This window comes from Lynx canadensis, chromosome B4 (assembly GCF_007474595.2).
Source record: "Lynx canadensis isolate LIC74 chromosome B4, mLynCan4.pri.v2, whole genome shotgun sequence".
Classification (NCBI taxonomy): domain Eukaryota; kingdom Metazoa; phylum Chordata; class Mammalia; order Carnivora; family Felidae; genus Lynx; species Lynx canadensis.
In genome coordinates, this window is record NC_044309.1 from 125,530,210 (window position 1) to 125,558,152 (window position 27,943).

Consider the following 27,943-nt stretch of genomic DNA (forward strand, 5'->3'; position numbering starts at 1 on the left):
GTGTTAAAATCCTAGATCAGTGCAACAATCCAAACCTGGCAGTATGTTCACAGAAAGCAGGTACCAGTTCTTCTGTGAGCTAGGCTAAGTGAGCTGAGGCCTCTTTTTTGGGTCAGGCTTGAAAGAGACAACGAGTAAATGAGTAAAGAGGCTATGGAGCTGGCAGGCATGATTTGGGGCTTTTTTTTTTTTTTTTTTTTTTGTACTTGATTGCCAGGCAAGTGACTTTCAGTGTCAGATTGTGTTGGTGAGTTGGGAAAATGGAGAACGCATCAGTGAGGACTCTTTCTGTGACCTGTGACAGAAGTGAACTAGCTTGAGCAAGAAGGAAGTGTATTGTCTCATATAACCAACAAGAGCAGAGCAGGACTGGCTACCTATACAGCTTAGTCAGAGCTCAGACTGTGTCAGTGGCATTGGTTTCCCCACCTCCATCCCTCCGCACTGCCCCCTTTGGGCTGGCTGTCTTCACAGATAGACTCTTTCCATCCTAGCAAGACACCTTCAGCTCTAGCCTGCATCTTTCCACCTTGGAGTCCAGAGAAAAACAAGGTGATCGCTTCCCTGTTAACTCAAAGAACGACCCCAGAAATGAGTCTCATTAGCTCCACTTGGCATGACTACGTCATGTCATGTTCTTGAATCCGTCACGGTGGTCGGAGGGGAAGGAACTTGAGCCTGAGACGTGTGTTCATTTCCTAGAACCAGAGTGAGTCCACTTTCCTTGTAACACCTGGTCTGAGAGTAGGGAAGAGATGATTTCCCCCAAACAGAATCCAGGTGCTATGGCCATAAGGAGGGGGGAGAGGATGATGTGGGGCACAAAGCAAGTGTCTGCTACAGAGAGTGAAGAACAAAGACCAGAAGGAGGAAAAGAGCACAGAATGGGAGCATACTAACATTCTAGGACTAATTTGCAAGTTTTCAAAGTACAACACTGACTTCCCTAAGCACACAAATACTTGTTATTATTTATTTGAGGCTCTCACATAGTTTCTCTCATCCTTACCCACTAGGGACATGGAATGCTGGGATCTAGGCCCCTTAAAGCTCAAGGCTTCAACCCCTCCCCAGAAAGGAGCAGTGCTGGGGAGCAGCCCCGTGGGCTACTGGGAGGTGACTGTGGACGGCAGTGACAGACACAGCATAGCCGCAGCCACCCATGGCTGAGCCCTTCCCCGCCGACTCGTGTCTGTCCTCACAGCCCGTGGTCTCCAGCAGAACAGCCAATACCTGGGAGATTGTGTTCCTGGGAGGAAGAGGGGCAGGCTGTCTGCAGTCTCTTCCACGTGCTGCTAGCCCCCACTGGTGTGCAGGCCTCGTGAGGGTGGGACGCGTGTCTCTCCTCTGCTGTATCCCTGTACCAGGCTGGACTCAGAGATGACATTTCATAAGTACAGTTGACCCTTGAACAACACACGTTCAAACTGAGCAGGCCCCCTTACATACAAATTTTCTTTAATAAATACAGTATTTTCTCTCCCTTAGGATTTTCTTTTTTTATAAACTTTTTAAAAATGTTTATTTATTTTTGAGACAATGCAAGAGACAGAGTGCAAGCAGTGGAGGGGCAGACAGAGGGAGACACAGAATCTGAAGCGGGCTCCAGGCCCTGAGCTGTCAGCACAGAGCCCGACGCAGGGCTTGAACTCACGAACCGTGAGATCATGACCTGAGCCGAAGTCGGACGCTTAACCGCCTGAGCCACTCAGGCACCCCTCCCTTAGGATTTTCTTAACATTTTCTATTCTCCAGCTTATTTTATTGTAAGAACAAAGTGTATGATACATATACAAAATACATGTTAGTCAACTATGTTATCAGCAAAGTTTCTGGTCAACAGTAGGCTATTAGTAGTTGGGCTTTTGGGGAGTCAAAAGTTAGATGCCTAGTTTTGACTCCATGGTGGGGGAGGGTCAGTGCCTTTCATCCCCATGTTCAAGGATCCAACTGTTTTGTGGAAGGGGTGAGGGCACTGGGGACTGAGACTGGGTGAATGTCTCTCATGTAACCAGCTGGTTGCAGACTAGGGACTCTCCCTGAGCCAGTCTTACTCTGGAGCTCATATTCTTAACTACTCCTGGAGGGCACTCCAGTCAGAACTGGAGCCCTGCTACTGGTTGGCATGATGGCCAAAGCATCCAGGTGTCCTCTGTGCCCTTGCTTTGGATAAGGGAAGTACTTGTAGTTTCCGAAGGGAGAGGGAAGCTGGGATGCCCCAGCTGGATGGCCCCACCCCACGGTGGCCTCTTAATATCCAGTAAAGCACCTTTTTTTTTTTTTTCACTCAGCTATCCCCAGTCCAACTTTCCTGCTCTTTTGCAAGTGCTCTTTTGCATTTTTCATAAAAAATGAAAGCATTTTTTAACCTCAAAGTAGCATCGCCTAGCAACTCAGCTGACTCACGTCAAGGTCTCTCCTTCAATCCTGGAAGCCAAGGGCACGCCTTTGGCAGGGACTTGGTTTGGCTGCTCCTAAGTGGACAGACGCTTCTGTCATTTTCGTCTTGGCCTCAAAACTGACTCGTCCATAGAGGAGACAGAGCCACTTGTCAGCATAATAACAATTTTGAAAGAGTCTTACTCTTTCAGCAATCTTTCAGGAAGGTGTTCGGACTCTATCTGTGTTGAAAACAGACCTGGGCTTCTAAGAGTTAGGTCTAATGGGAAATTTATTACCCAACTGACCCTTAATTTTCTGCTTGCAGAAGAGCTGGAGTAAATTAAGCACTCAGAGGAATCCTGGGCACATAAGAAGGACCAGTCACCCATGGATTTCCTCCCCTGTTCCCAATATCCATAGTCTGCCCTCTTTTGTTCTTGAGTGATGCGCTCTTTATTTACAATGGCATACAGCTCCCACTGTGTTCTTAGCCTTTTATAAAGATAATTAAAAAAGTTTTCTTTCAAGCCAGCTTTGTTTCAAATGCATATGGAAACCAGATAAAAATTATTTATAGATTACCTGCCATGGAGACTATTTGCATGCTTGGAGCCATCTCCGTTTTTTTAAAGTAATTTTCAATTATGCAAGTGATACACGAATGGTTTCTTCTTGTTGACAAATTACAGGTCAGGCCGAGTCCTCTTTGATTGCCTTCGCCCACCCCGGTCCTCCCTGACTCTGTTGTTTTCAGTTGGGTGTATTCACCTTTACGGAGATTTTTCATTTCATTCTCACCTCGACTCAGGCAGCATCTGTGATGTGCCTGCCACATGCCAGACCAGGGATATAAAGATCCCTCACCCTCAGAGAGCTCCCCATCTAAGAAGGGAGAGAGACACACGTTCCCAAGTAACAGTAATATAGCATGATGATCTGACAGATGTTAGGGAAAGCCATGGAAAGGAGGTAACTTTAGGCTTGGCGTTGAAGGATGCTTTGGCCTTTGGGCAGAGATGAGGAGAGAGGGAAGAGCAGTCTAGTAAGAGAAAACAGTTCTGGCTAAGACAAGGACATGGGACATTGGGACTTAGAGTTCTAGGTCAGATCCGGTTGCAATATGTGACTTTTGGGAGAAGTGTTTGGAGATAAGAGTTTCATTCATGTCATCATTGTCCATGTTCGATGGACTGTGTTCTCCTTAGCAAACTTTCCTTTGTGAAGTTTCTGCTTCCACGGCCAAAGAAAGTCCTCGGGGCAGCGTGGCCTGTGGCGGATCTGGTTGGTCTGGTATTATTTGCCTGATACTGTTGCAGCCCAATTTATTTATGCATTCGCATCCTTTTGTAAAGTCACCTCACACGCAGATGCATCGAAGCAGTGGATTAGGAGGACAGAGAAGATGGCCAACTGGAGTGCCAGTTGGGGCAGCCACTCCTCGGTGCCTCTAGATGGTTGGTCATAGGTGGGGTAACCATATAATTTATTGTCCAAACCAGGACGCTTTTTAGAGCACTCTTGTTAATTATGCCAGGACAACAGGTGTAAACTTTGACTGTTCTGGGAAATCCTGGAAGTGTGGTCCCCCTTGGCATGTGGTATTTTGGGTGCCCAAGTTTGCCTGACTTCTAGATCTTTCTAGAGGAACCAGAAGTTTGGGTTTCTATGTGAAATCCCCTGATTTTAAATGGTTTCTGTTTTTAAAAAAACACTGTGTGGGGCCAAGCTGGCAGAGCTAGTTTACAAACTTAGCTGTTGTGTACATAACTAAAATTATGGACATTAGGTATTGAGTTTTTGTAAAAGAGGCCCTGTCTTGCTCTAAAAGTATCCTGCATTTTTTTTTTGTCAGTTAGCCATTGCTGTGTAACAAGCCACTTCAAACTCTGTATTTTAAAACAACACAAATAGTGTTGCTCACAGGTCTGTGGGACAACTAAGTAGTTCATCTGGTCTTGGGGGCTTGCACAGGTGTATTCAGACAGCTATGGCTTGCCTAGGTTGCTCTGCTGGTCTTGGCTGGACTCTCTCAAGTGTGACAGGTTGTTGGCTGTAGGTTGGTCTAGGATGGCCTCGGATGGAACAGCTGGGCTTCCTTCCATGTGGTCTCTCATGCAGCCCTGGCTTGTTCACGTGCAGTGGTGGGTGGAGAGAACAAATGTGGACCATGGCTCTTGGAGCCTCTGCCTGGAACTAGCATACCAACACTTCTACTGCATTCTCTATCAGCCAGAACAATCTGTAAGGCCTCCTCAGTTCAAGACATGGGGAAACGGTCTCCAGCCTTCCATGGAAGAGCTGCAAAACCAACTTGTAAAGGGCATGGATACAGGGAGGGCAAAGAATTGGGAATATTAATTGCAATCTACCTACCATAATCACTATTCTCATTTCCTTTTAAAAACTCATATTCTTTAATAAAGGGTCAGATAAAGATATTTTATTTTTCTCCAGATAAACGAATCCAACTATACATGAAAAGCCTACTTTGTCTTCCAAGTCCTCAAAAATGCATGCCTCCCGTGCCAGGAGGCCTTGCTATCATTCAGCAGGAGCTAGAAGTGCTAGGCTCTCAATATGCAAACATTGTGAATCTCAACAAGCAAGTGTATGGACCATTTTATGCAAATATACTTCGAAAGCTGCTCTTCGGTGAGGAAGCCATGGGAAAGGCTGATGCTTCATCTGCTAACTAAAGAGGAACTGACATTGGATGCGAGGTTGGAAATCTAGCACTTTGGTACCCAGTCTGTTTCCACCAGTGGCATTACAGATGTGGCACATCCTCAGTCCTGCTTGTGGTGCAGCGTTATCCTGAATTTGTGTAATCCAGTAATATTAGCATTGCAGAAGACATGCACATCATAGAGACCCTATTCATGCATCATTTTCAAGTTCAAAAGAGATGTTTTTAATGGACAGAAAGCAATTTATAATTAATTATATTACCTATATAATACTTGTAAATGTTTTCTTAAGCATTTATATGTGGCTTGTTCATTCAACCTTTAAGGAGTTGTATTTCCTCACTTGTCACTATCAAATCTAATGATTTTTAATTTTGTTACAATTTCTTAAAAGGGTTGCAAGTCATGAGAATAACCAAGGGGACTGATGTTCTGAATAAATGATGTGACATAAGCATAATTGTATTTGAAATGTACGATTAAATTTTATTAACGTGTAACAAAAACTTACATAGTAAGTTTATAAAGCCCAGAAATGTACCAAATCACATTTTATATTACCAATTGCCAGTATTTGTCTAGAATTTAAATTTATTAAAAACATTTTAAAGCTATGTACACATTTTAGGTAAAACCTCTATTGTTCATTTAGTGAAAATATATTTTAAAAAATCCCTTCTAAAATTTTATTCTAGAGGTTGGTTTCTGCCTGTAACTTACCCTGCTCTCTGAGAGAAACAAGTTTTGCACAAATATATTAGTGAATGTCCTTGCATTTCTCAGGCCATTGGTAAAGTTTATATAAGATGTTAATATTTTTATGTAAGGCAGGAGTGGTTTGAATTGGTTTATTTAGAATAAGAAGGGAAGTTAACAGTAAACGAGATCCCCAGGAGATCCCCCATTGTCAGTGAAGTTCACATGCGAAAACGAAATAGTTGAAGTTTGGATTTTTTTAGCCATATAACTTGTTAGCAAATGCCTCCTGTGCTGATTAGATTCTTACCCCGCTATGACCAAGATGCTCTTCTAAGCATCACTATCATTTGACATTCTTGAGCATTAAGTCAAAACTTTGCCAAGCTGGCACTGGTTGTCAATTGGGGTTTTGGAGAAATCTGCTTGTCCGAGAATTACATACTTCTTCTAAAATGTTAAGGGAAGCACTACAGTCTGGGCAGACTCCATCTAGAAAGTACTTTATTCCCATAAAACACCTTTGGATTATTTTGTTTTCTAAGGACCCACTGAATCTTAGTAGTCTGGTAGGGAAGAGTGGGTAGGAGGTCAAAAGGAGGGAGTACTCTTTTTTACCTTACCTCCTTTTCCTCACTCTGACCTCCACCATTATGGTGTTACTTAATCATTTGGTAAAGTTCTAGGACATGATTGTGTGAATAAATTATCTCCAATCTTTACATGTTGGAGGGATCTGCCAAAACTTGAGGAAATTTTGAAAGTCTTTTTTTTTTTCTCACAATGACCAATATATACATCTGCCATTCTACCCATCTAAGCAGCTGTTATGAGCAGAATTTTCCTGAAGAGCACATCACTGGTCTTACCCATTTCCCCCTGTCGTCTTCCTGTATTTCCCTTCTGCCCATGTTTTCCTGTGCTTAGAAACCATAAGGTGCTGAAAACAAATTTTTTTTTTCATTTTCTCTTAAGTCAAGGTAGTTTTCAATTGTGTTCACTTTGGAGCATGGGTGGCAGAGGGTTCTGACGTGGAAAAGTAACGTGTAGTGTGACTTTTTGTTGCTTTCCGAGGTAAACCACATACTTAACAGGAAGACTGAGTGGTGTACTTTTTTATTATCAGATTGGAACCCAGCTGGTATTCTTGTATACTTGATTATACTGCAATTGCCAGCGGGAAAACAATGTGCAGACATTTTTAAAAATGCATTTAAGATGAAGGGCATTCTGCTGCTTTTTTTTTTTTTCTTTCTTTCTTTTTTTAAGTCCCAAGGTAAATCTCAATGTCTCAAGTCTGGATTTAGGCAACTACATTTATTAGGATTTTTAAAAGCATATCCCTTAGCATGTTGTGTTCTTTTTTTTGTTTTACTTAAATGTTTACTTCTACTTTTGAGGTTTTCTTAACATGGTCTTGTTTTGTAATGTCAATTTTATTAAACACCATATACACATTTTCATTCTTCTGCTAAAACATGTATTGTGTGCACTAGTTAAATTTTAAAACATTAAAACTTATTTGAAGATAGCCAATGTCTCTTTGTGTTTTGTATTTTTTTTATTTTTTGAGAGAGCGAGGGTGAGCGAGAGAGAATGAGTGGGGGAGGGGCAGAGAGCGAGGGGACAGAGGATCTGAAGTGGGCACTGTGCTGACAGCAGAGAACCTGACACACAGTTCAAACTCACAAACTGTGAGATCATGACCTGAGTTGAAGTCTGATACTTAACTGACTGAGCCACCCAGGTGCCCTCTTTGTTTTCTAAAGCACCTTTGGGTAGCTCAGGGCTGGAATATTGCACAGTCTTTATTGTGGTTCTTCTAGAATGATTGTTCTGGTGATTGTCAGAGCCTTACAGAGATCAGGTCATGTTCACTCAGTCAGTCAGGAAATACATACTGAGCATATACTGTATGACCAGAAGTATCCTAAGTGTTGTGTGATACACAGATGACTAGATAGACACCGTCCTCCAGAAGCTTATAATCTAGGAAGAAGGACAGACTCGTGAACAAAGTATCATAAAGACGAAAACAAGTACATACAGTGCTAGAGTAAATACCATCCCATTCTATTCCATGGAGATCATTCTTGAGCTATAACAGGATGGGTCAGGAATGGCCAGGAGGCTAAGAAAGGGGAAGGCACAATAAGTCAAGTGCATGGTGAATATAGTGGGGTGGAGAAATGGCAAGCCAATGACTAGCATATGGTAGAAGAGTGGAGGTGAGGAGAGGTGAAACAAGAGAGGTAAAAAGGTTCTGGGATGTTCTGCTAAAATTTTTGGGGTTTGTCCTAAAATAGATAAAGAATCAGAATCTTTTGAAATAAGAGAGGGTTGTGTTTTAGAAATTATGTATTTGGAAATTATGTTTTGGAAAGATTACCCTGGCAAAGAACACTTGCTGTTGGTGCGGGAATATTCCTCTGTGTGAAGTGTGAATACATATATGCACTCGCACGTGAACACGTGGTATAAGCAATGGAAATGGACCCAGGCCTGCTGAAGCAGAAAGGGAGCTTACTGCATAGGTATTAAGGACCTCATGGAATCGTCCTAATCTGGGGAGTCAGGCTTGGAAAATGGGTAGGAACCAAGGCAATGCAAGCTGCAGGACTCTAGCCAAGCTGGATGCAGTCCTATGGCTTCAGAGATTTATTTCTCTACTGTCCTTGCTTCTTTGCCTAATTTGCTCAAGATTCAAAGTCCCAGGTATGAACAAGCTGTTAGAAGAATCTAGGCCAAGTTCCCAGGCTCTGATTTGCAGGAGATGGAAGGAGTGAGTAGCTGACCCTTGGACTCCCATGGTCCCATCAAGGTCACCCAACTAGAGATTGCTTCCAAATGGAAAAGAGTTGTTGAGGAGCAGAAAGAGAAAAAAAAATCCATAAAATATACATTTGTGAGGGCTTTAAAATTTGGATGTGAGAAATGTGTGTGACCACCCACCCAATCCCACATTGCCTCTGAGAATAATGCTAAAAGATGATTCAAGGAAGGGCAGCGGCATGTGAAGTCGACCATTATTGGTGTGTGTGTAGATGAACTGCCAAACGAATAGCTCCCAGGTCTCAGTGGCCTCATATACCCACATTTCTCAAATTATAGTTCAAAGCAGGGGTAGGGTGGCGGGCTGGGGGAGGTGCTACTCCATTCAGTAGTAGAAGAAGCCCAACTTCCAACCGTCCTGTGACTGCTGTCCCCTAGCTCTTCAAAGTCTCCATTCCCTCAGAAGATAGGGAAAGAAAAGGATTGTTCACTTTCACTCATGGTTCATTGGCCACAACTCAATCATGCGGACTCATCTAACTGCAAGGGAGGCAAGATTATGGGTCAAGGAAGAAGAAGCTGATATGTTGGTAAGTGTTAGCAATCTCACCTCTGGTCCCTCCAGCTTTCTTAAATAAGCCCCATGAATCTTCTTTTCATGAAAATAAGTTTAAAACCATGTGCCTGTTCTGATCTTTTAATAGTAGTTCTCCAGAGCGCCATGTTGAGAGGATTTTGAAGCCAGATCCATGGTGAGCAGTAAAGAGTTCTGTGCCTGGTTGGCAAAGTATGCCATGGGTGTGGAGTGCGCCACCTTTGTGCAGCATATTTTTATTTCTAACTCAAACCCTTCTTGAGACTAAAGTTTAACCTGTTCCACCTCTGGGGATGTTAAGTTCCAAAATTTTCTACTCATGGCTTAGTAAAAGTAGCATGGGACTGAGAATCACAAGACTGGAGTTTGAATTCATTTCCTCTACTTAATAGCTCTATGAACTCAAGCCAGTTTTTTAAAATCTCCTTGAGCCTCTGTTTCCTACCCTACCTCAAAAGAGATGTTGTGAGAATCAAATGAGATAATGTATTCAAAATCATCTGCAAACTCTGAAGCATAATGTAGTCAGAATACATTAAAGTAACTGTAATTTATTAGTCCTAAATCTCTTTCAAGCTTCAGGAGGTTTTAGTATTGTGAGATGTGATGGTCAGGTACTTAAGTACACAAGAGCAGAAATTGTCATACCTCATCAGAACCATGGTTCATTAAGCCCAAGATTGTCATTGGCAGAGAAACTCAAGGGTATGTAGAAGGCTGAAGTCATTGTCCTTAGTGTCAACTGCAAAGGAAAGTGACAAACCCAACATGTTATTTTACTTGGTAATCACTAATGACTTTATCCTCCATGATTTAATCTAACCTTTTAGAAAGTACGTTTGTTATTACTGACTTGTGTCTTCTTGTTCTCTATTTTTGGGGTGAAGCTTTATCTTGTTCATTTCTAAGTTTATGCGTCTTTCAGATTTCAAGGGAAGGAACTGAGGGATTTATTGCAAAGCTTTAAAAAGAAGAAAGAAAACACAGGAATCTGTCTCACCAGCTGCACTTGCAGGCTTGATGGAGGATCTGAATATAATTCTTTATTTTTTATTATTTACAGAGTGTGGGTGGGAAGAGAGAGAGAGAGAGAAAGAGGGAGAATCCCATGACCCCGAGATCATGACCTGAGCTGAAATCAAGAGTTGGACACTCAAATGACTGAACCACCCAGGTGCCCTTCATTCTTTTTTCTTTCAAGTAAAATAATAATAGCCACTGAGCACTTACCATATGGCAAGGAATACCCTAAGCGCTTCATACACATGATCTCCTATAACTGCACAACATCCTGTAGGGCAGGCTTTATCTTTATTTCTATAGATGCAAATGAAGCTCAGATTAGCTACAGAAGTTGTCCAAGGTTACAGAGCTGGTGGGTGTCTTTAAACCCACCAAAGAGTCTAACCCTGGAATGTGTGCGCTAAAACCTTTTGCTATATTGGTTTCTCTAGGTCATCCGATCAAAAGTATTTCTCACTGTTGTGATGCTACCAAATGCTTCCTTGGTGTTTTACTTCACTACTTCTTTATGCGGCCGCCCTCCCTTTTGGTACCTCTTAATAACATCCCAGGAGAGAAGTGATTGGGTCTAATTGCCATTAGTCAGTACAGACACTCCTCTTCCCTACTCTCCTGCACTGGGTAGGGGCCACGTCAGCTCCCCTACATGGCTGTCTTTGGCAGGTTCCTGACCCAATCAGTTCTTACAGCATGGTTGGGTCCCATGACACAATGCAAGGCTGTTTCAGAGAAGGGCTTTGTGGGCATGTCAGGCAGCAAAAGGCTTCAGACCATCCACCCTTGCTCAAAACGTAAGCTGTTTTTTCTGATTACAGTAGAGGTTTCGGCCCGTGTTCACCCTCACCTTGCTGTTTATGAAATGATAGGCTTCACAGAAGCCCTCTTTGCCCTTGCCTTTTCAGACTGAAGAGCCCATATTCTTTCTCCAACATTGCTCTAGCCTTTTCTAGTTCTATTGTGAATTTACTCAAGTTTGGAAACCAGGATCACACATGTTTTCTCCCAGTCTGGATGCATCAAGGTTTTGAAGACAGGATAATCCTTTTTTGTTTACAGTGTCTTCATGTTGAAGCCTCTCAGAATAAGGTCTTATTTCTTTAACATGGCATAAGGGCTAACAATGGCCCAGTCCCAATGGATCTTTCTAGTGTCACCTACAGACACTTCCTTATAGACAAGCCCTATGGAGATCACACTCAATTGCCAGAATGTGGTCCTATGTAAAGTCCTCAAGCCATTGGTCATGCTGTTTTTCTCTGCTTGAAATATCTTCTGCCACTCCATCCATCCAGGGTGCTATTATGATAGAGCAATTGAAAGCATGTCAGATAATTATGGATTTAAATTCTAGCTCTGCTTGGCGAATTTCTTAATCCCTGTGAACCTTAGTCTCTTCGCCTGTCAAGTGGAGATAATCATACTTACCTCCCTGCGGTTGATCATTAAATCAGAGAATGCACACGAAGTGGTTATTCCAATGCCTAGCAAAGAGTAAATGCTCAGTCAGTAAATGGAAGCCCAGCTTGGACACCTCTGCTTCCCCCTCTCTTTTGCTGTCCTTTAACCAATGCCCCTTTTTCCTTACCCACTTCTCCACCGCATCAGTCACCTTCTCATCTGGCTACCGCAACACTATATACTTAATTGATGGTACAATATTCCAAGATGTCAGCCATTTTTCTTTCTGTGATTTCCCTTCCCCAAATGCCCAGCCTTCTATTCAAACCACGAATCTTTTTGTACTAATATCTCAGGAAAAGAATGTGACAGCAGAAAACAGAAGAGTCAGGAGACTGTTCCTGGCTTTTTGGTTTTTAAAATTCAGTTCCCTAGGGAATCAGAAGTCAACGGGTTGACCTGGGGGCAAGTGCTGATACCTGGTAGGGGTGAGAGAGGGGAGGCAGGGGTAATACGGGAAGGATTGCAAGGATTGTAGCAGCTGTGGCCTAAGCGCCCCAAGTGCAGACGCTGGGTTCACTGCTACCTGATTCATCTCTTTTCAAGAGAAACAAACAAATCAAGGTTTTTTTTTTAATGTGAAATACAATATCAAGTTTATTATCACTCACTACATTATTTTCTTTCAAATAATTTATTCAACAAAAATTTATTCAGGGGCAAACAGTGAGTTAGAACCTGGGAGTGCAAAGACAGACAAGATGGTTTCTGTTCCAGGAGCTCCTGGTGTAAAGAATTAGATGCATAAACATAGGATATGGTATCAAGTGATATGTCTTATGTTAAAGAGTGATTTCCAAAGTGTGATCACGGGGCCAGCAGCAGCAGCAGCAGCATCACCTGGGAACTTACTGTAAATGCAAATTTGCAGGCCCTGGCCCAAACCTGCCTAATATGCAAGCTGAGGTTGTTTTAACAAGCTCTCCAGGCGATTCAGATGCATGCTAAAATTGGAAAATCACTTTGAGAATGAAAAGCCAAGAGGACTTTGGAGCAGTAAGCCAACACATCTGAGCCAACCTTGAGATCTCTGCCATCTAAAAATCACTTCACAGTCCCTTCCAGCCTAGATTCTAAATAGGTTGCTCTCTGGTAATTCACAAGGATGATACAAAAGTATATGTGTCCTTTTAAGCGAACGCATAAGATCTTCAAGAATGGGGTTTTTAATTAACCTTTAAAATTTTTCTTTCCCTTCTCCTACTTTCAGATTTCAGCACAATACTTTGGAGATACAGGCACTGAAATTTACTTGAAGCAGCTAATTTGGAAATTAACCTCGTGAAAGAGTTATACAGTCACGATGAGAAAATGGCATTTGTGTATTTACAAATTTTCATAATTTACTGTGGCAAAATATACAGAAAAGTTAACCATTTTTTAAAAAGTTTTATTTATTTATTTTGGAAAGAGAAGGTGAGAGTGAGCAAACTAGTGGGGTAGGAGCAGAGAGAGAATCCCAAACAGGCTGCCAGCTGCCAGCACAGAGCCCGATGTGGGGCTTGAATTCAGGAACCACAAAATCATGACTAGAGCCAAAATCAAGACAGATGCTTAACCTACTGTGCCACCCAGGTGCATTAGAACCATTTTTAAGGGTGCAGTTCAGTGTCCTTAAGTACACTCATTATGTTGTACAACCATCACCACTGCTCCATTCCATAATTTTTGCATCTTCCCAAACTGAAACTGTGCACCAATTATACAATTGTTGATATCTTTTGCCTTGTTCTCTTCCAATGGGAGTTTTTTCTATTGATCTGAGTTCATTCTAAAGTACGGCTATCAATTCTTTGTCTTCTTCCAACTCATGTTTTTAAAGGGCTCTATTCATGGTGAATTTTAAAAATATGTTCAGAAAATTCTGCATTTTCATGGAATAATAAAACTGTGGTTACAATTATATTATCAAATCTATGAATATTTTCCTTTAGGATTTCTGTGTTGCTGTCCTTGAAGGCTTTCACAACCTCAATCTTATGAATACACTTAATCCATAGAGGATTTACTTAGATGTTTTTTTCTAAATGGTTAATCAGCTATTCCGACATCATTTATTGGATAACTTGTCTTTGCCTACTGATTTAAAATGTCATATTTTCATACTAAATTTTTCTGCATCCTGATCTTTTCTCTAGTCCTTCGAGAATATAACACAGCCTTAATTACCGTCCTGTTATGCTCTACTCTCCAGGGAGTTAAATCCTCCTCACTTTATGTCATTTTGATGGTTGTATAATATCCCATCACACACACATAATTTTTTTAACCAACCTCTTAATACTAAGCATTTGTCAAATTTCCTATTTTCCAATACCATACAACCTGTAGTTTTGGATTGGATTAAACAAAAATCTCTGCAGCCGTGGCTCAAGTTGTGCAAATTACCCGTTTACCCTTTTCTCTTAACTGTTTAAACAATTAGAACGAATACGCTTTACTGGTCTGAATTATGGGATAATTGGCACCGAATCCGTCCCCTGGTCAACATTATCCGACAGAGACTTCCAAGTGACACCAGGGGGCGCAGTTTCCCAGCTCCGCCTCAGCCACATCCGGGTTCCACCGCAGGTTCGGGCCGGGAGCAGGCGGAACGTTCCTATCACGCCACCAATTAACCTGCGCGGCGGGGACCATTTAGGCCTTCGCGCACCGCTCTTACCGGGCGCTGCGGTTTGCTTGGGGCAGCCGAAAGCGGGCGTGGCGGCTCTTGGCTTCTCCCTTCGTCGTGAGCAGCACAGCATGGACGTGCTTGCGGAAGAGTTTGGGAACCTGACGCCGGAGCAACTGGCTGCGCCCATCTCCACTGTAGAGGTGAGGGCTGGGCACGCGGAGAGCGGAAGGGGCCGGGAGCGTCCGCAGGAGGCGTTGCCCGAAGAGCTCGCGTGGCGGAGGCGGGGGGGGGGGGGGGGGGGCTGTGGCGGCGGCGGCGGCTTCTGCGCATGCTCAGCGCGACGCAGCGGGTCTCTTCCGGAGCGGGCCGCAGAGTGCACGTGGAGGGGCAGAGCTCGGAGGAGCGGGACAGCCACCCGCGCTCGTGGCCTTCGGCTGGGGTGGGGGTGGGGGCCCTTCAGGGTTCGTGTGTGTCAGGGAAGGATTGGCCCTCGCTCCCACCTAGTGGGACGTAGTGCACGCTCCCGGGTTAGAGGAGACACCGAGGTCCAGGGAGCTTAGGCCACCTTCGTGGGGTCCCACATTTGCCGGTGGTGGTGAAAGCAAATCGCCTGAATCCTAGGCTAGTAATCCTTTTAACTTGGAATTCAAGTTTGGGCTTTAGGAGTATTTTAAACGCCCTGGAAATTTACTCACAACACTTTGAAAGAAGAAATTGTGTATTTTGGGGAATAGCCCCGTACCTTTCGTGAGATAATCAGAAGTTAGGGATAACTGCCCTACAGTAAGCTGTCTAGAGAAGTTCAGCTGTGGACGTAGTCTTATTTTCTGGAAAACCACATGTAAACCCTCTGGGCCTCAGAGGCTTTACCGTCATGGAATGGGGGAAATGGAGAAATCGTGAAGGGAAAGCTTTCAGGTAGAGGAACGGGACACTTGAATATCGGTAGGTGACATAGTAGGTCAGACCGCCTGATGTTTTCGAGGAACTACAGTAGTATTAGGGTGAAGAAAAGTGGAGGAAGAGAGATGGAAAATAGGTCGGCGAGGGTCCTGATTATGAAAGGTTTTGATTTTTCATAGACTTCCGAAGGAGCTATGAAATGCTATTGAAGGGATTAAGCCGGAGAGTGACATGATCGGTGAATCTGTTGGATTGTAATCTTTTCTTTATATTTATTTGACAGATTAATGAGGTTATGATTAGTCTATCAGATTCAATACATGAGTGCCTACAACACACTGATGATCATCAGGCAATACTGGATTTTTAACTCTTTAAGAGTTAATAGTAAGAGCCAGCATTTACTGACCACTTGCTATGTGGCAGGTTCTGTTTAAGCCTAATATGCATTGTGTTATTGATTTTCTGAAATACGCACTATTTTCACCCCATTTTGCCAATGAAAGGCTTTGGAGGCCCAGAGAGGTTACATAATTAATCCAGTGTCAGAAAGCTGTTAAGTAGCTGATCTGGATTTTGGACTCTGCCAGTCTGATTTTAGTCTTCATCCTTAAGATGAAAAGACTGCCTTTTCAAAGACCTGAAGGAATAAGCCTAGAGGATTTGTAAATCTTGCCTGACTTCGCACAGCTGTGAAGGGACCAGAACCACAGTTCCAGGATTCTGATTCAGGAATAAAAATTCCTCTTCCTGTCCCCCTATGTCCAATCCACCATCACATCTTTAGGCTCCTGGCTAGTAAACCCATTCAAGTCTGAAGCTTCATTTCTGCTATTGTCCAATCTGGAACCACTGTCCTGTCCTACTTCCTAGGCTGCCAACTTGTCTCACTCCAACCTGTTCTCTGCTCTGTAGCCAGAGCCATTAGTTTAAATGATCATATTGCTTCCTTGGTTAAAATTCTTCAATCTCTGCCCTGTGCTCTTAGGGCAAAATCTAACGTCTTGACCATGTTTATAAGGCTGTCCTCAGTCGGGTCACTATTTACTTCTCCAGCCTCTTTTCCCACCACTTTCTCCATCCTGCCCTGAGATCTTTCTGCTCTACTTTGGATTTTTTCTGATTCCTCATTATAGGTTTACATACAACAAAATGTACAGATACCAAGTGTTCAGTTACATTTGTTTTGACAGTTATGTATACCCAAATAACTACCACTCAGTACAAGATCTAGAACATTTCCATCACCCTAGAAAGTTCCTTTGTGAACCCTTTTGAGTTTATAATCCAAGCACCTTTACTTATTTGTTTATTTATTTATTTAAGACAGAGAAAAGGAGAAGGGGGAGGGGAGAGAATGAATGAATCCCAAGCAGGCTCCATGCCCAACGCAGGGCTTGATCCCAAGACCCTGGGATCGTGACCTGGGCCGAAATCAAGAGTAGGATGCCAGGGGCGCCTGGGTGGTGCAGTCGGTTAAGCGTCCGACTTCAGCCAGGTCACGATCTCGCGGTATGCGAGTTTGAGCCCCGCGTCGGGCTCTGGGCTGATGGCTCAGAGCCTGGAGCCTGTTTCCGATTCTGTGTCTCCCTCTCTCTCTGCCCCTCCCCCGTTCATGCTCTGTCTCTCTGTCCCAAAAATAAATAAACGTTGAAAAAAAAAAAATTAAAAAAAAAAAAAAGAGTAGGATGCCCAACTGACTGAATCACCCAGGCACCCCTCCTCCAAGTGTACTTTTTGATTTCTGTCATCATAGATTAGTTTTGCCTGACTCCCTTCTTTTTGTTAGTAGACTAACTTTTTTTAGAGTAGTTTTAGGGCCGCAGCAAAATTGAGAGGAAGATACAGATCTATATACTCCACAAATCCCCTGCCCCCACATCTCCTCTTTCTTGAAGAATGTTTTTTACTTTCTCCAGATTGTTTGCTTCCCTCCCTGAGCACTCCCTGCCACCCCTTTTTGCTGGACCTGTCTTTTGCTCAGGAGGTGTCCTGAGAATAAAATAAAGTATGAAGAATGCTTGGATCATCAAGAGATTAAAGTATATTCTGTTTAAGAAATCTGTGGTGTATGTGTGTGTGTGTGTGTGTGTATATACATACATATACATATGTATGTATGTATATATATATATTTGTATGTGCATACATATATATGATTTCCATAAAAGTGGTTAAAATTTTAAAATTGTTCTTTTCATTTTGATTTATTTTCTTTTTCTGTGATAAAGTAAGTCATTTTGGGTATATTAAAATAACTTGTAAAAATATTGTGATTGCAGCCACAGAGTTCTGATATTCTTGTTTTGCTTCACAGGAAAAATGGAGGCTGCTTCCAGCATTTTTAAAGGTAATTGTGTAATATTTAATACTAGTGGTTATTTTTCAGATGAAAAAGGGCAAATTCATCTTTTTTCAAAGATTAAATGTTTATCATCAACTAATAATTTTTGACTTTGCACAACTATGTGATTTGCTATATTTTGGAAATACAAGGAATTAGACCATGACTTAACCTATGTCTAAGGTGCTAGTTGGATGAGTGGTAATCTAATTTTAGAGAAAGGCTGCAGTATATGCAGTAGCACAGTGGTGTTGGCAAAAGTGGTGATGCTCCAGGTGGTCAGAGAAGGTCTCCCAAAGGAGGTGAGACATAAACCCCATCTCAGGAGGACAGGATTTAAGCAAGCAAAAAAGATATAATACCGAGAGCATGCCTTGATAAAAGTGCTCAAGTGGAGCCTCCATGGCATCTGTAGGGACCAATGACCAGTCTGTTTGGCTGGAACGGATGAGTGGATAGTCACAGAGACTGCTGAATATAAGGTAGTCTAGGATCTAATTCAATTTTCAAGAGCTTATGCTAAGAAGTAAGGGGTACCACAATGATAGATCATTTGACACCCACTAGGATGGCAGTGATCAAAAAGAAAGGTAACAAGTGTTGATGAGGATGTGGGGAACTTGGAAGTTTCCTGGTGGGAATGTAAAATGTTGCAACTGCTTTGGACAACAGCCTGGCAGGTCCTCAAATGGCTAAACAGAGTTACCATGTGATCCAGCAATTTTCTTTATTTACTCAAGAGAAATGAAAACACATCTTCACACAAAAACTTGTACACAAATGTTCATAGTGGCCAAAAAATGGACACAACCCAAATGACCATCAACTGATGGATGGATAAATAATATGGTTTATCCATACGGTGGACTATTATTTGGCCGTAAGAAATCAAGTGCTGGTTTACTACAGCGTGGATGGGTGTTGAAAGCATGTTAAATGAAAGAATGGAGACTTGAAAAATGAGTAGAGTCTTATTTGACTTAGTTCTGTGTTACAGGCAGAAGGGAGAGTGCTGGGAGGGGATGCGGGGGAAGCTGTCAGGGTCGGAATTCTGACCAGGTTTGAAAGCCATGTTAAGGACTTTGGCTTTTCTTCTAACAGCAATAGGAAGCTATCTGAGAGGTTTTAAGAAGAGTGACCAAGAATGAAATAAAGTTTTAATAAGGTCAAGGGAAACCTTTTTTTAGTTATAACTCTTTTTTTTTTTTTTTTAAAGAAACTATAAGCAGAGGAGAAAGGGTGATATTTATCATTCAAAAAAAGGGGACACAATTGGTGGTACAAGGTCCAAGAAGAGATAGAGGGTTCCATACAGACATAAGACTGGTTATTTCATTCATTCATTCATTCATTCATCCATTTATTCAAAGTTGGGATTCTCCTTTACTCACACCACCTTGACATTTATTTGTCCAAGAATAAAGGTATGATGATTTTAGTATATAACTGGAGACAGGAACACAAAGCTTATGAGGCTGCCAGTGCTGTTGGTCAACAGAATCAAGGCTCTGTTCTTGGGCTGGGATGGCAACTGTGAAGAGGGACAAACATACTTAGTTTTGTACAAGTACCGGATTGGGTGTGTTTGACTTAATAGCATTGCTTTACGAAGATAAAAATTACCTTTTGAGTTTTAGTTGATGAGTCTGTAAGGTGGCCTTAATTTTTTTTATAGTGGTGGTGTAATATCCAGAACGAGGGAGGCAGTGGCCCCATGGTGTGCTGGTCATACTGTTGAGAACATTGTCCATGAGTTCAGGGTGCCCGTGTTAGGAGGAACACTGACCAACTGGAGCACACCCAGGAGCAGGCCATCTGCTGCCGAAGGGTCTGGAAAGCGTGCATGTGAGACATAGTTGAATAGTTCCTGTTTGGCCTGGACATGACATCATGAAGGAGAGATAAAGTAAATAAACAGACTGTCGAGAGCAGGCCTTTCTCTCCAGAAGGACAGTTAAGTCCAAGGGCTGGAAACTGGAGGAAGGCAGGCCTCAGATCAACATAAGGTTGAATTTCTTCCCCCAATAATTAGGACTGCTTCTGAATGGGATGGTTTCTTTGTAAACCAGTGAGATCCCAAAAAGGAAGTGTAATTAAAGCAAAGGCTCTATGATTATGTGTTAGGAATGTTCTAGCAGTGCTGAACTCAATTGTGCTTGAAGATTAATATTAAAAAAAGAGAATACATACGGTCCTTTTAAATTCTAACATTTTGGAGTCTTTGTTATTGTTTCAGTGTTTTCAGTAGCAGGAGATGTAGTATCTCTGCAAATTCAAAGTATGCAGGGAAAATCTTGCCTTATTTCTTAGCTTATGGAGAGTCGTTAGGTATATTCAGATATTCCTATCTTGAATTCCAAGTGTCGGGCTGATTCTCAAGGAGGAAAATTTGAGGGGTATTAGTAGGATGGGGGAGAGATGGAATGAGGACACATACATGTTAAGTTCTAAGTGAAATTCATGGATTTTTTTTTTCTGTCTTTGGTTTTGAGAAAAATCTGAAGAACATCTGTGGTTAGAGTCGGTAACATAGGGTGTTAATTTGTCACTAACCTACTTTATATTTTTTGTCTGTTTAGGTGAAAGGCCTCGTGAAACAGCATATAGATTCATTCAACTATTTCATTAATGTGGAGGTAAGCAGCAGGGCCTAGAAGTAGAGAGAGGGGCGCCTGGTTGGCTCAGTTGGTGGAACATGCGACTTCTGATCTCAGGGTCATGAGTTGGAGCCCCATGTTGGATGTGGAGCCTACTTAAAAAAAAAAAAAAGTAGAGAGGAGAATTGATTTAAGCTAGAGACATTCCTAATGGTATTCTTTTCCCTACAGATAAAGAAGATAATGAAAGCCAATGAAAAGGTTACAAGTGACGCTGACCCCATGTGGTACTTGAAGTAAGGAATCAACTACTCTTGATTTGCTACTTTGATTACGTCTAACATTTTTTAAAGTGAATGTGGTTGTTACCAAAACTCTATGAAAATAACTCTCCTTATCTGTTTAATAAGGAGGTAATTATCAAGTGCTCAGTTTTGAATCAGTAAACTAATTATAACAAGTAGAGTTATGGTTGAGAAGTACTGAAATTATTAAGGTTTAAACATTTTTTAGAACAATATTGAACGGCAAGAAAAATTACTGAAGTAATACAGAGTTCCATATTATCCTGCGCGCAACCTATGCTGATATTAACATCATACAGAATCATACCATAATTAGCAAACCCAGGAAATTAGCACTGATAATAATACTGTCAACTAATCTGCATGTCTTATTTCCAGTTTTCCCGCTCAAGTCTTTTTTTCAGGCCCAGGATTCCGTCCAGGGCTCTGCGTGATGATTAGTTTTCAGGTCTCTCCTTAGTCTCCCCAAGCCTGTGACTGTTCCTCACACTTCCTTGGTCTTTTATCACCTTGTCACTTTTGAAGAATTTTGATCCATCGTTTTGTAGGAAGCTCTTCAGTCTGAGTTTGTATGATGTTTGCTCATGATTCGATTGGGTTGTGCATTTTTGGCACAGAAGTAACGTTTCGTGCCATTCTCACTGCATCATATCAGGGTACAGGTGTCAGTATATCTTACTATTGGTGGTTTTAACTTTTCACTTGATTAAGATGGTATATGCAGGTTCATCCACTATAAAGTCACTATTTTTCTTTTTGTAATAAGTGCCTTAGGGGGAGATCCTTTGATTGATACTATGCAAATACTTACTAACTTTAGCCTGCAAGGACAGGTCTTACAAGTTACTGCTGTGTATTTGCCTGTTGGTGAGGCTTTCTTGCTATCGTTCCTTATCCAGTAATACTGGAATTCTGTTGTAAGGAAGAGCTTTTTCTTCCCTTTATTTATCTCTTTATTTATATTAATATGAACTCTTGTATGTTTTAATCTATGGATCGTAATCCAGCAGTATCATTTTATTGCTTAACTTGTCCCAGCTTTGCCCAAGGGAGAGGCTTCAGGTTGATTTCCATGTCCTTTTGGCACACTGCTGCTCATTTTCAAGCACTCCTTTACTTTATGGCACCATGAGATGTGGTTGATCTGGTATTTTCCGTCTTAGCCTGGAATCCACTATTTTCCCAAGGAGCCCTAGTCTCTTTTTTTGGACAATAGTGTTTAAAAACCAAGATAGGGATACTAAAGCCTTTGTAGGCAGAGTAAGGAAATAAATGTGTATATACTAACCTCTGCATCCACACATCAATATTTCTATGTCTTACTCATTTTTACATATATTTTTAAAATCCCACTGTACGAACACCTCCTGTTTCAGTCCACCTCTGAAGGACTCATTCTAATTAACCTCTTTCCTTATTTGTAACTTCTATGTCTAAAATGAGAAACCTGGCTCTCATTGACCACTCTATTTTTACTTATTTATTCAATCCTAGAATATACGTAGTTTCAGAATAGCTAACTCATATCTCTGTGAGAATAAAATTTAATTAGAGTACAATATCCGTGTATTGCTTTTTTGTCTTTATCTTTACAATATCCAAGCAACATGCTGTTTCCAAAGCTACTTAGATTTGTCATTTCCTTTCTCACCTTCTCAGGGCAGTTACTTATGCATTTGTAAGGCAGGAAGGTTTGTTTTCCATTTTGGGTCCCCTTCTGCATCCTGGTAGGTTTTAATTACGCATTTAACTTTTGGAGTATGTGAAACATGGTTGTAAGAGTGAGAGCTATATAAAAAAGTATTTTCGGGGAATTGTCACTCCCTTCCCAGTTCTTTCCACACTGTTGCCAGACTCCCAGTAGGTAACCAATCTCCTTAGTTTCTGTTTTCTTCCTGTGTTTCTTTTGCCATAATGAGCATATACAGATGGTCCCTGACTTACAGTGCTTCAACGTAAGAATTTTTCAACTTAACAATGGTGTGAAAGCTATACACATTCATAGAAGTTGTACTTTGAATTTTGAATTTTGATCTTTTCCCAGGTTAGCAACATGCAGTAGAATCCCGTCTTGTGATGCTGGGCGGCGACAGCCACAGCTCCCCAGTCGGCCCTGCAGTCACCAGGGTCAACAACGATACAGTTACGATCCTTCTGTTTTTCACTTTCTGTACATATTCAATGAATTCCATGAGATATTTAACATTGTATTTTAAAACAGGCCCTGTGTTCTATGATTTTGCCCAAATGTAAGCTAATGTAATTTTTCTGAGCACGTTTAAGATAGGCTAAGCTAAGCTATGATGGTTGGTAGGTTATGTATATTAAATGAATTTTCAGCTTAACAAACTTTTCAACTTATGTTGGGTTTATTGGGCTGTAGCCAGACTGTAGGTCAAGGAAGAGCTGTATCTTTTTTCCTCTTATAACCTCTTCTTTCTTATATGAATAATAACTCTTTTCATTAATAATCATCTTTAGGGAGCTATCTTTCCAGTTTTTTTTTTTTTTTTTTTTTTTTTTTTTTTTTAAATTTTTTTTCAACGTTTATTTATTTTTGGGACAGAGAGAGACAGAGCATGAACGGGGGAGGGGCAGAGAGAGAGGGAGACACAGAATCGGAAACAGGCTCCAGGCTCTGAGCCATCAGCCCAGAGCCTGACGCGGGGCTCGAACTCACGGACCGCGAGATCGTGACCTGGCTGAAGTCGGACGCTTAACCGACTGCGCCACCCAGGCGCCCCTTTCCAGTATTTTTTAAAAAGAGATTTATAGGGGCGCCTGGGTGGCGCAGTCGGTTAAGCCTCCGACTTCAGCCAGGTCACGATCTCGCGGTCCGTGAGTTCGAGCCCCGCGTCAGGCTCTGGGCTGATGGCTCGGAGCCTGGAGCCTGTTTCCGATTCTGTGTCTCCCTCTCTCTCTGCCCCTCGCCCATTCATGCTCTGTCTCTCTCTGTCCCAAAAATAAATAAACGTTGAAAAAAAAAAAAAAATTAAAAAAAAAAATAAAAAGAGATTTATAGCAATTTCTTTAAAAATACTCTGATAGTATTTTCCTTCCTTTGTAGAAATGTACGTACTATGACTTCAAGATCTCCCAATTATAATTTTTAATTTGTCGTTCTTAGCAAGATAAGTATTTGTCAAAGTGTAATCTTTGCATTTGGGAGGAAAATAGCTTGTTTATATGTTCGTTGAAAAGCTGTAACTGGTAATGGAATAATTTGCTTTTCAGATATCTTAATATCTATGTCGGGCTCCCTGATGTTGAAGAAAGCTTCAATGTAACTAGACCGGTATCCCCGCATGAGGTAATTATCTACCTTACCATGATTGAATTTGTTTGCCTTAACTCAGAGTCTGTGCCCTTAATAATATGTTCTTGAAATGACTTTAAAATAGGGGAAAATATCTCTTATGAGACAAAGCTAACCAAAATAAATTAGCACTTGTATAATACTATATTAGGAAACAATTCTGCAGTGTTTAGTTTTTCATTTAATCCTAGTTAATCTGTGCTGTCATATAGGTATGTCTCCTGTTCGTGTCCTGTTCTGAGCTTTTGGGCAGCCTTCCCCCTGCCCGCACTTGTTTCCTGCCCCAGCCAGCCACTTGTGCCTGGTACCATGTGCTGTCCATCTGCACAGGTGACTGAGCACATGTTTTGAGGGTCAGCAAGCATTGTGTTAGGCAGAGGAGACCAGGACAGGGGCTCACAGACCATTAGAAGAGATAGGTGGGTAGGAAGAAAATTTAATTACCAGGATTTTAGCAGAGCTACAGACAAAGGTTGTGGAACAGGTCTGTTGGCTTTTAACACATTCTACATTCTTCTTGAAATTCTTCCACTTGGTGTCCATAATTGGGAATTGATTCAGGAAAGAAAATGATTTTTGTAGATTTATCTAGTTTGTGTCGATGTAGAACTAAAATGTAAAGCAATTAGGGAAAGTAGCAGAGTAATCTTCATTAAACAAGTAAGTTAGAAAGTTAGGGTTGTTGTCTGAGCATTGTTAAACAGGAAGTACGATCAAGTAACCAGATATTTCACACAGGTAAATTTTGTTACTTAATCACTGAGTTTCGAGTGTCAGTTGAACATTTGTCTTGTGCCTCAGCATTGAGAGATATACAAAAGATATGAGACCCTCTCCTTCCTCAAGGAGCACATACACTTGTGGAGAGTGTAAACTAACAAAATACTTGAAACAGACACCAGGGCTTGCACACTTGACTGCCTGGAAGGGTAAGATAGGTACAGTAAGTGAAGTTGTGTTGAGGTTTGGAATGTTGGAAAATGTGTGCACCAGTATGGCTTTCCCCGCTTCCCCATTCCTTCTCCATTTGCTGGAGTTTTCTAATTATTTTAGAACTAGGCAGCCAATTAGCAAATTCCACGTCCTTTTCTGAACTACATCACTGAGCCTGAGAAGAGAGAAGGCAAAGTAGTTTGAAGTAGTTTGAGAAGCCTGAGGCTGCAGTTGTCATAATTTTTCTTCCTGATGTTGGAGAAAACATACGGGCATTATTGCAGTAAGAGAGAAAGGGCATGAAGATTCTCGGAGGGATTTTGATCCTTGGAGAGATGGGGAGAGTCAGAGAGCAGGTGGGTGGGCAGCCAGGGCACCCACAGCAGGAGTGGGGGGGGGGGGGCGCTGCTGCAGAGCCCCCAGCACAGCCCAGTCCTGTGATAACAGAGAGGCTGAGGGTGGCAGAGGGAGCTCACGGGAGTAGTTTGGGGCCTGTGGAGAGGGTCCCTGTGTTTACCACATCTGTTGAATTTCATTTCCATTTGAAGGAGAGGAGTTTGTTAAAACACACACATGTTTACCTATCATGGATGTTACATTAGATTTTTAATAAAAATGAGATTCTGTCTGTAAGGTAGCCTGTTCCAGGAACTATTCTAAAAATATGTATTTATACCCTTGGGAATTAAAATGATTCTCATTCCCTTTGTACGTAGGAGGAGACCAAGGTGCAGAACTGAAGTGGTACAGCCAGTGTTTGGGCATAGACGGCAGGGTGCACACTCTGAGCCTCTAGGCCACACCGCCTTTGGAGTGGCCTGAAGGAGACAGCTCAATCTAATTAAATATAAAATACTCATCAGTAATAAGGGTATCTAATATTTTTGGATCTCAGGCATTGGGAAAGAAAGGCAGAAAAAGTTTAAACCTAACTGTCTTTGGTTCACTTGAAGCCAGAGGGAGGATTCAGTACCATGAATTGTATGGTTGACGTTCAGAGAGATTCTCTTTTTGAGAGTACAAGCCACCTGATCACCATCAGTAAAACAGGGAAGTCGTTGAAGATTTGGTGGAGTGTGCCGTGTCTGACTATGTGGTCACGGCTCAGAGAAGGGCTGAAGATTTGGTGGGGTGTGCCATGTCAGGGCATTTAGTGAGTCATCACCTTGTCAAACTAAGGCACACACCAGTAATCTCCAGAGTTCCCCAAATGATTCAGAAATTGTAATATGATGTGATGAACGATTTGTGCTATAAGATACCACTTGTTAAGGAATTTTGTGAACAGGGGTGCCTGGGTGGCTCAGTTGGTTGGGTGTCCGACTTTGGCTCAGGTCATGATCTCACCGTCCGTGGGTGTGAGCCCTGCATTGGGCTCTGTGCTGACAGCTCAGAGCCTGGAACATGCTTCAGATTCTGTGTCTCCCTCTCTCTCTGCCCCTCCCCTGCTCAAGCTCTGTCTCTCTCAAAAATAAATAAATACTAAAAAAAATCTAAAAACAAAAGAATTTTATGATACAGTTAGTTTCTGTATGTGTATACTTTAGGTATCATACTGGTTGTTAACCACATTGGTAACTACATTGATTAATTTCCATGGACCCAGTTGTCAAGGAACAGTCTAACTGCTTCAAAGATGGGGAGCAGACTGATGATGGCATCAGATAGTGAGAAGAAAGTCAGTACCAGATTTATTGTTCCATTTTTGGGCTGTTAGGGCAGAGATGCTGTGGGGATGTCTAGATCAGTGGCCAACATCGTTCCTCATGGAGAAGGTAGGCTCCTCACTCCCAGTGCCCTTAAGGCAACACATGGAACAGACCCAGTTCAGCATAGGCCATACTGCTACCAGAGACGGAGTTCTTGGAAGCTTCAGGACTCTTTGATTTCCAGGGAGAAAGAGCACTGACTGTCTGATTCTCTTTCAGTGCCGTCTGCGGGACATGACGTACTCTGCCCCCATCACAGTGGATATTGAATATACCCGAGGCAGCCAAAGAATCATCCGTAATGCCTTACCCATTGGCAGGTGAGAAATGACATCTGAGTTAGAGCCACACTGCCTGCATTCTAGCCCTGTGGGGTGACCTTGAGCAAGTACTACAGTTCCCTTTGCCCCATTTCCTCATGTGAAAAATGCGGGAAATGGTGTCTGCTCCATGAGAGTCTTTTCTGGGGATCCAGTGAGTCAGCCCAAGCAGAGCACTCGAGCAGTGTCCAGTGCAATGCTGTGGTTGTTGTTGTTTTTAATTGTGAGGTCTTTTCCGTAAAGCTAAGGAAAATCCTTTCATTTCCTTCTGAAATCCAGGCTGTTAGGGAACCATTAGATAAGATAGCATTTCAGTGAACCAGGCTGTTAGGGAACCATTAGATAAGATAGCATTTCCCTATAACTAGGGAAATATACAGACTCATCTGTAGAAATGGGCAAAACCCACAATATTGGGAATTTGATAATGGTGTCGGACTTTAAACTTCGTGCAAACCCTTCCTGGCCAAGTGTTTTTTTCACCCTTCAGAAATGCTAAAGGCATGATAAATATCCACAGGTTCAGTGAATATGCACCATTTGTTGGTCACTTGTGATACACTCTGCTGGGTAGTCCAGTAAATAGAAGATACTTAGATACAACTCCTATTGGCTGTCTTCATTCCCAGCTGCCCAGGAAGGCAGGCTTGAATAGCTGTGGTACCATTTGGTATGTGCTGTGGTAGGTCCAGAGTAATGGAAACACACAGGTTTAACAAATCCTTCCCCCATAGTGCCCTAAAGGAAGGGGCTCTTTGTGTTGTTTCTGTCCTCACTCTTCAGTTAGGGAAATAAGTTGGGATATTAGAGTATTAATCTTTGTTTTAGCAGGACTGTTTATCAGCGTTAAAACCTTTCCTCTTTCTCATATACAGACCATAGTGTGTCCATTTAAATCTTGGATCATTAATAAATTATTACCCAGATTGAATATGGTGAAGGGAAGACTAGAGAGACAGGAACAAAGCATAACTAGTACAATTTAGGATTTAAATCACAGTTAAGAGGAGGCAAGGAAGGGCATGCATGTAACTAGTGTTTGGTGGACACCTGCCATATGCCGGACTCCGGGGTAGAAGATAGCATTTTTTGCATTCCTTAAAGTGACCTTTGTGAATTAGAGTGCTCATATGTTCCATGCACTGTCTGCATTACAGACATTACCTTGTGTAAGTGTTGTGTGGGGTTTGTTTGAGCTAAAAAGATTTCCATTTAATCCAAGTACATCAAATAGCACATGAGAACATTTGCCACAAAGCAACCCCCCATCCCTCCTCCCCCAGTCTCAT

General features: G+C 42.0%; 2 protein-coding genes and 1 long non-coding RNA gene across 4 annotated transcripts in view; 2 read left to right on the forward strand and 1 right to left on the reverse strand.

Moving 5' to 3' along the window:
• TCP11L2 (t-complex 11 like 2) overlaps positions 1-7,296 on the forward strand; it is a 41,559-nt gene extending 34,263 nt beyond the window's left edge. The window contains exon 10 of the mRNA XM_030320437.2: positions 4,837-7,296. Within this exon, the coding sequence (XP_030176297.1) occupies positions 4,837-5,078 (242 nt within the window). The 3' untranslated portion in view covers positions 5,079-7,296. The remainder of the gene's footprint in view (positions 1-4,836) is intronic.
• LOC115517634 lies at positions 181-14,358 on the reverse strand. Of its 2 annotated transcripts, none has more exons than XR_003969992.1 (4): positions 14,276-14,358; positions 11,581-11,636; positions 9,781-9,874; positions 181-1,368 (listed from the first exon to the last, which is right to left on the reverse strand). It is a non-coding gene; the product is annotated as an uncharacterized LOC115517634 (long non-coding RNA). The 2 variants fall into 2 exon arrangements; XR_003969993.1 differs by lacking the exon at positions 181-1,368 and adding an exon at positions 7,478-8,605.
• POLR3B (RNA polymerase III subunit B) overlaps positions 14,147-27,943 on the forward strand; it is a 104,620-nt gene continuing 90,823 nt past the window's right edge. Inside the window, exons 1-6 of the mRNA XM_030320436.2 lie at positions 14,147-14,427; positions 17,448-17,480; positions 20,054-20,110; positions 20,303-20,367; positions 23,611-23,686; positions 26,554-26,654. Coding sequence (XP_030176296.1) covers positions 14,356-14,427; positions 17,448-17,480; positions 20,054-20,110; positions 20,303-20,367; positions 23,611-23,686; positions 26,554-26,654 — 404 coding nt within the window. The 5' untranslated portion in view covers positions 14,147-14,355. The remainder of the gene's footprint in view (positions 14,428-17,447; positions 17,481-20,053; positions 20,111-20,302; positions 20,368-23,610; positions 23,687-26,553; positions 26,655-27,943) is intronic.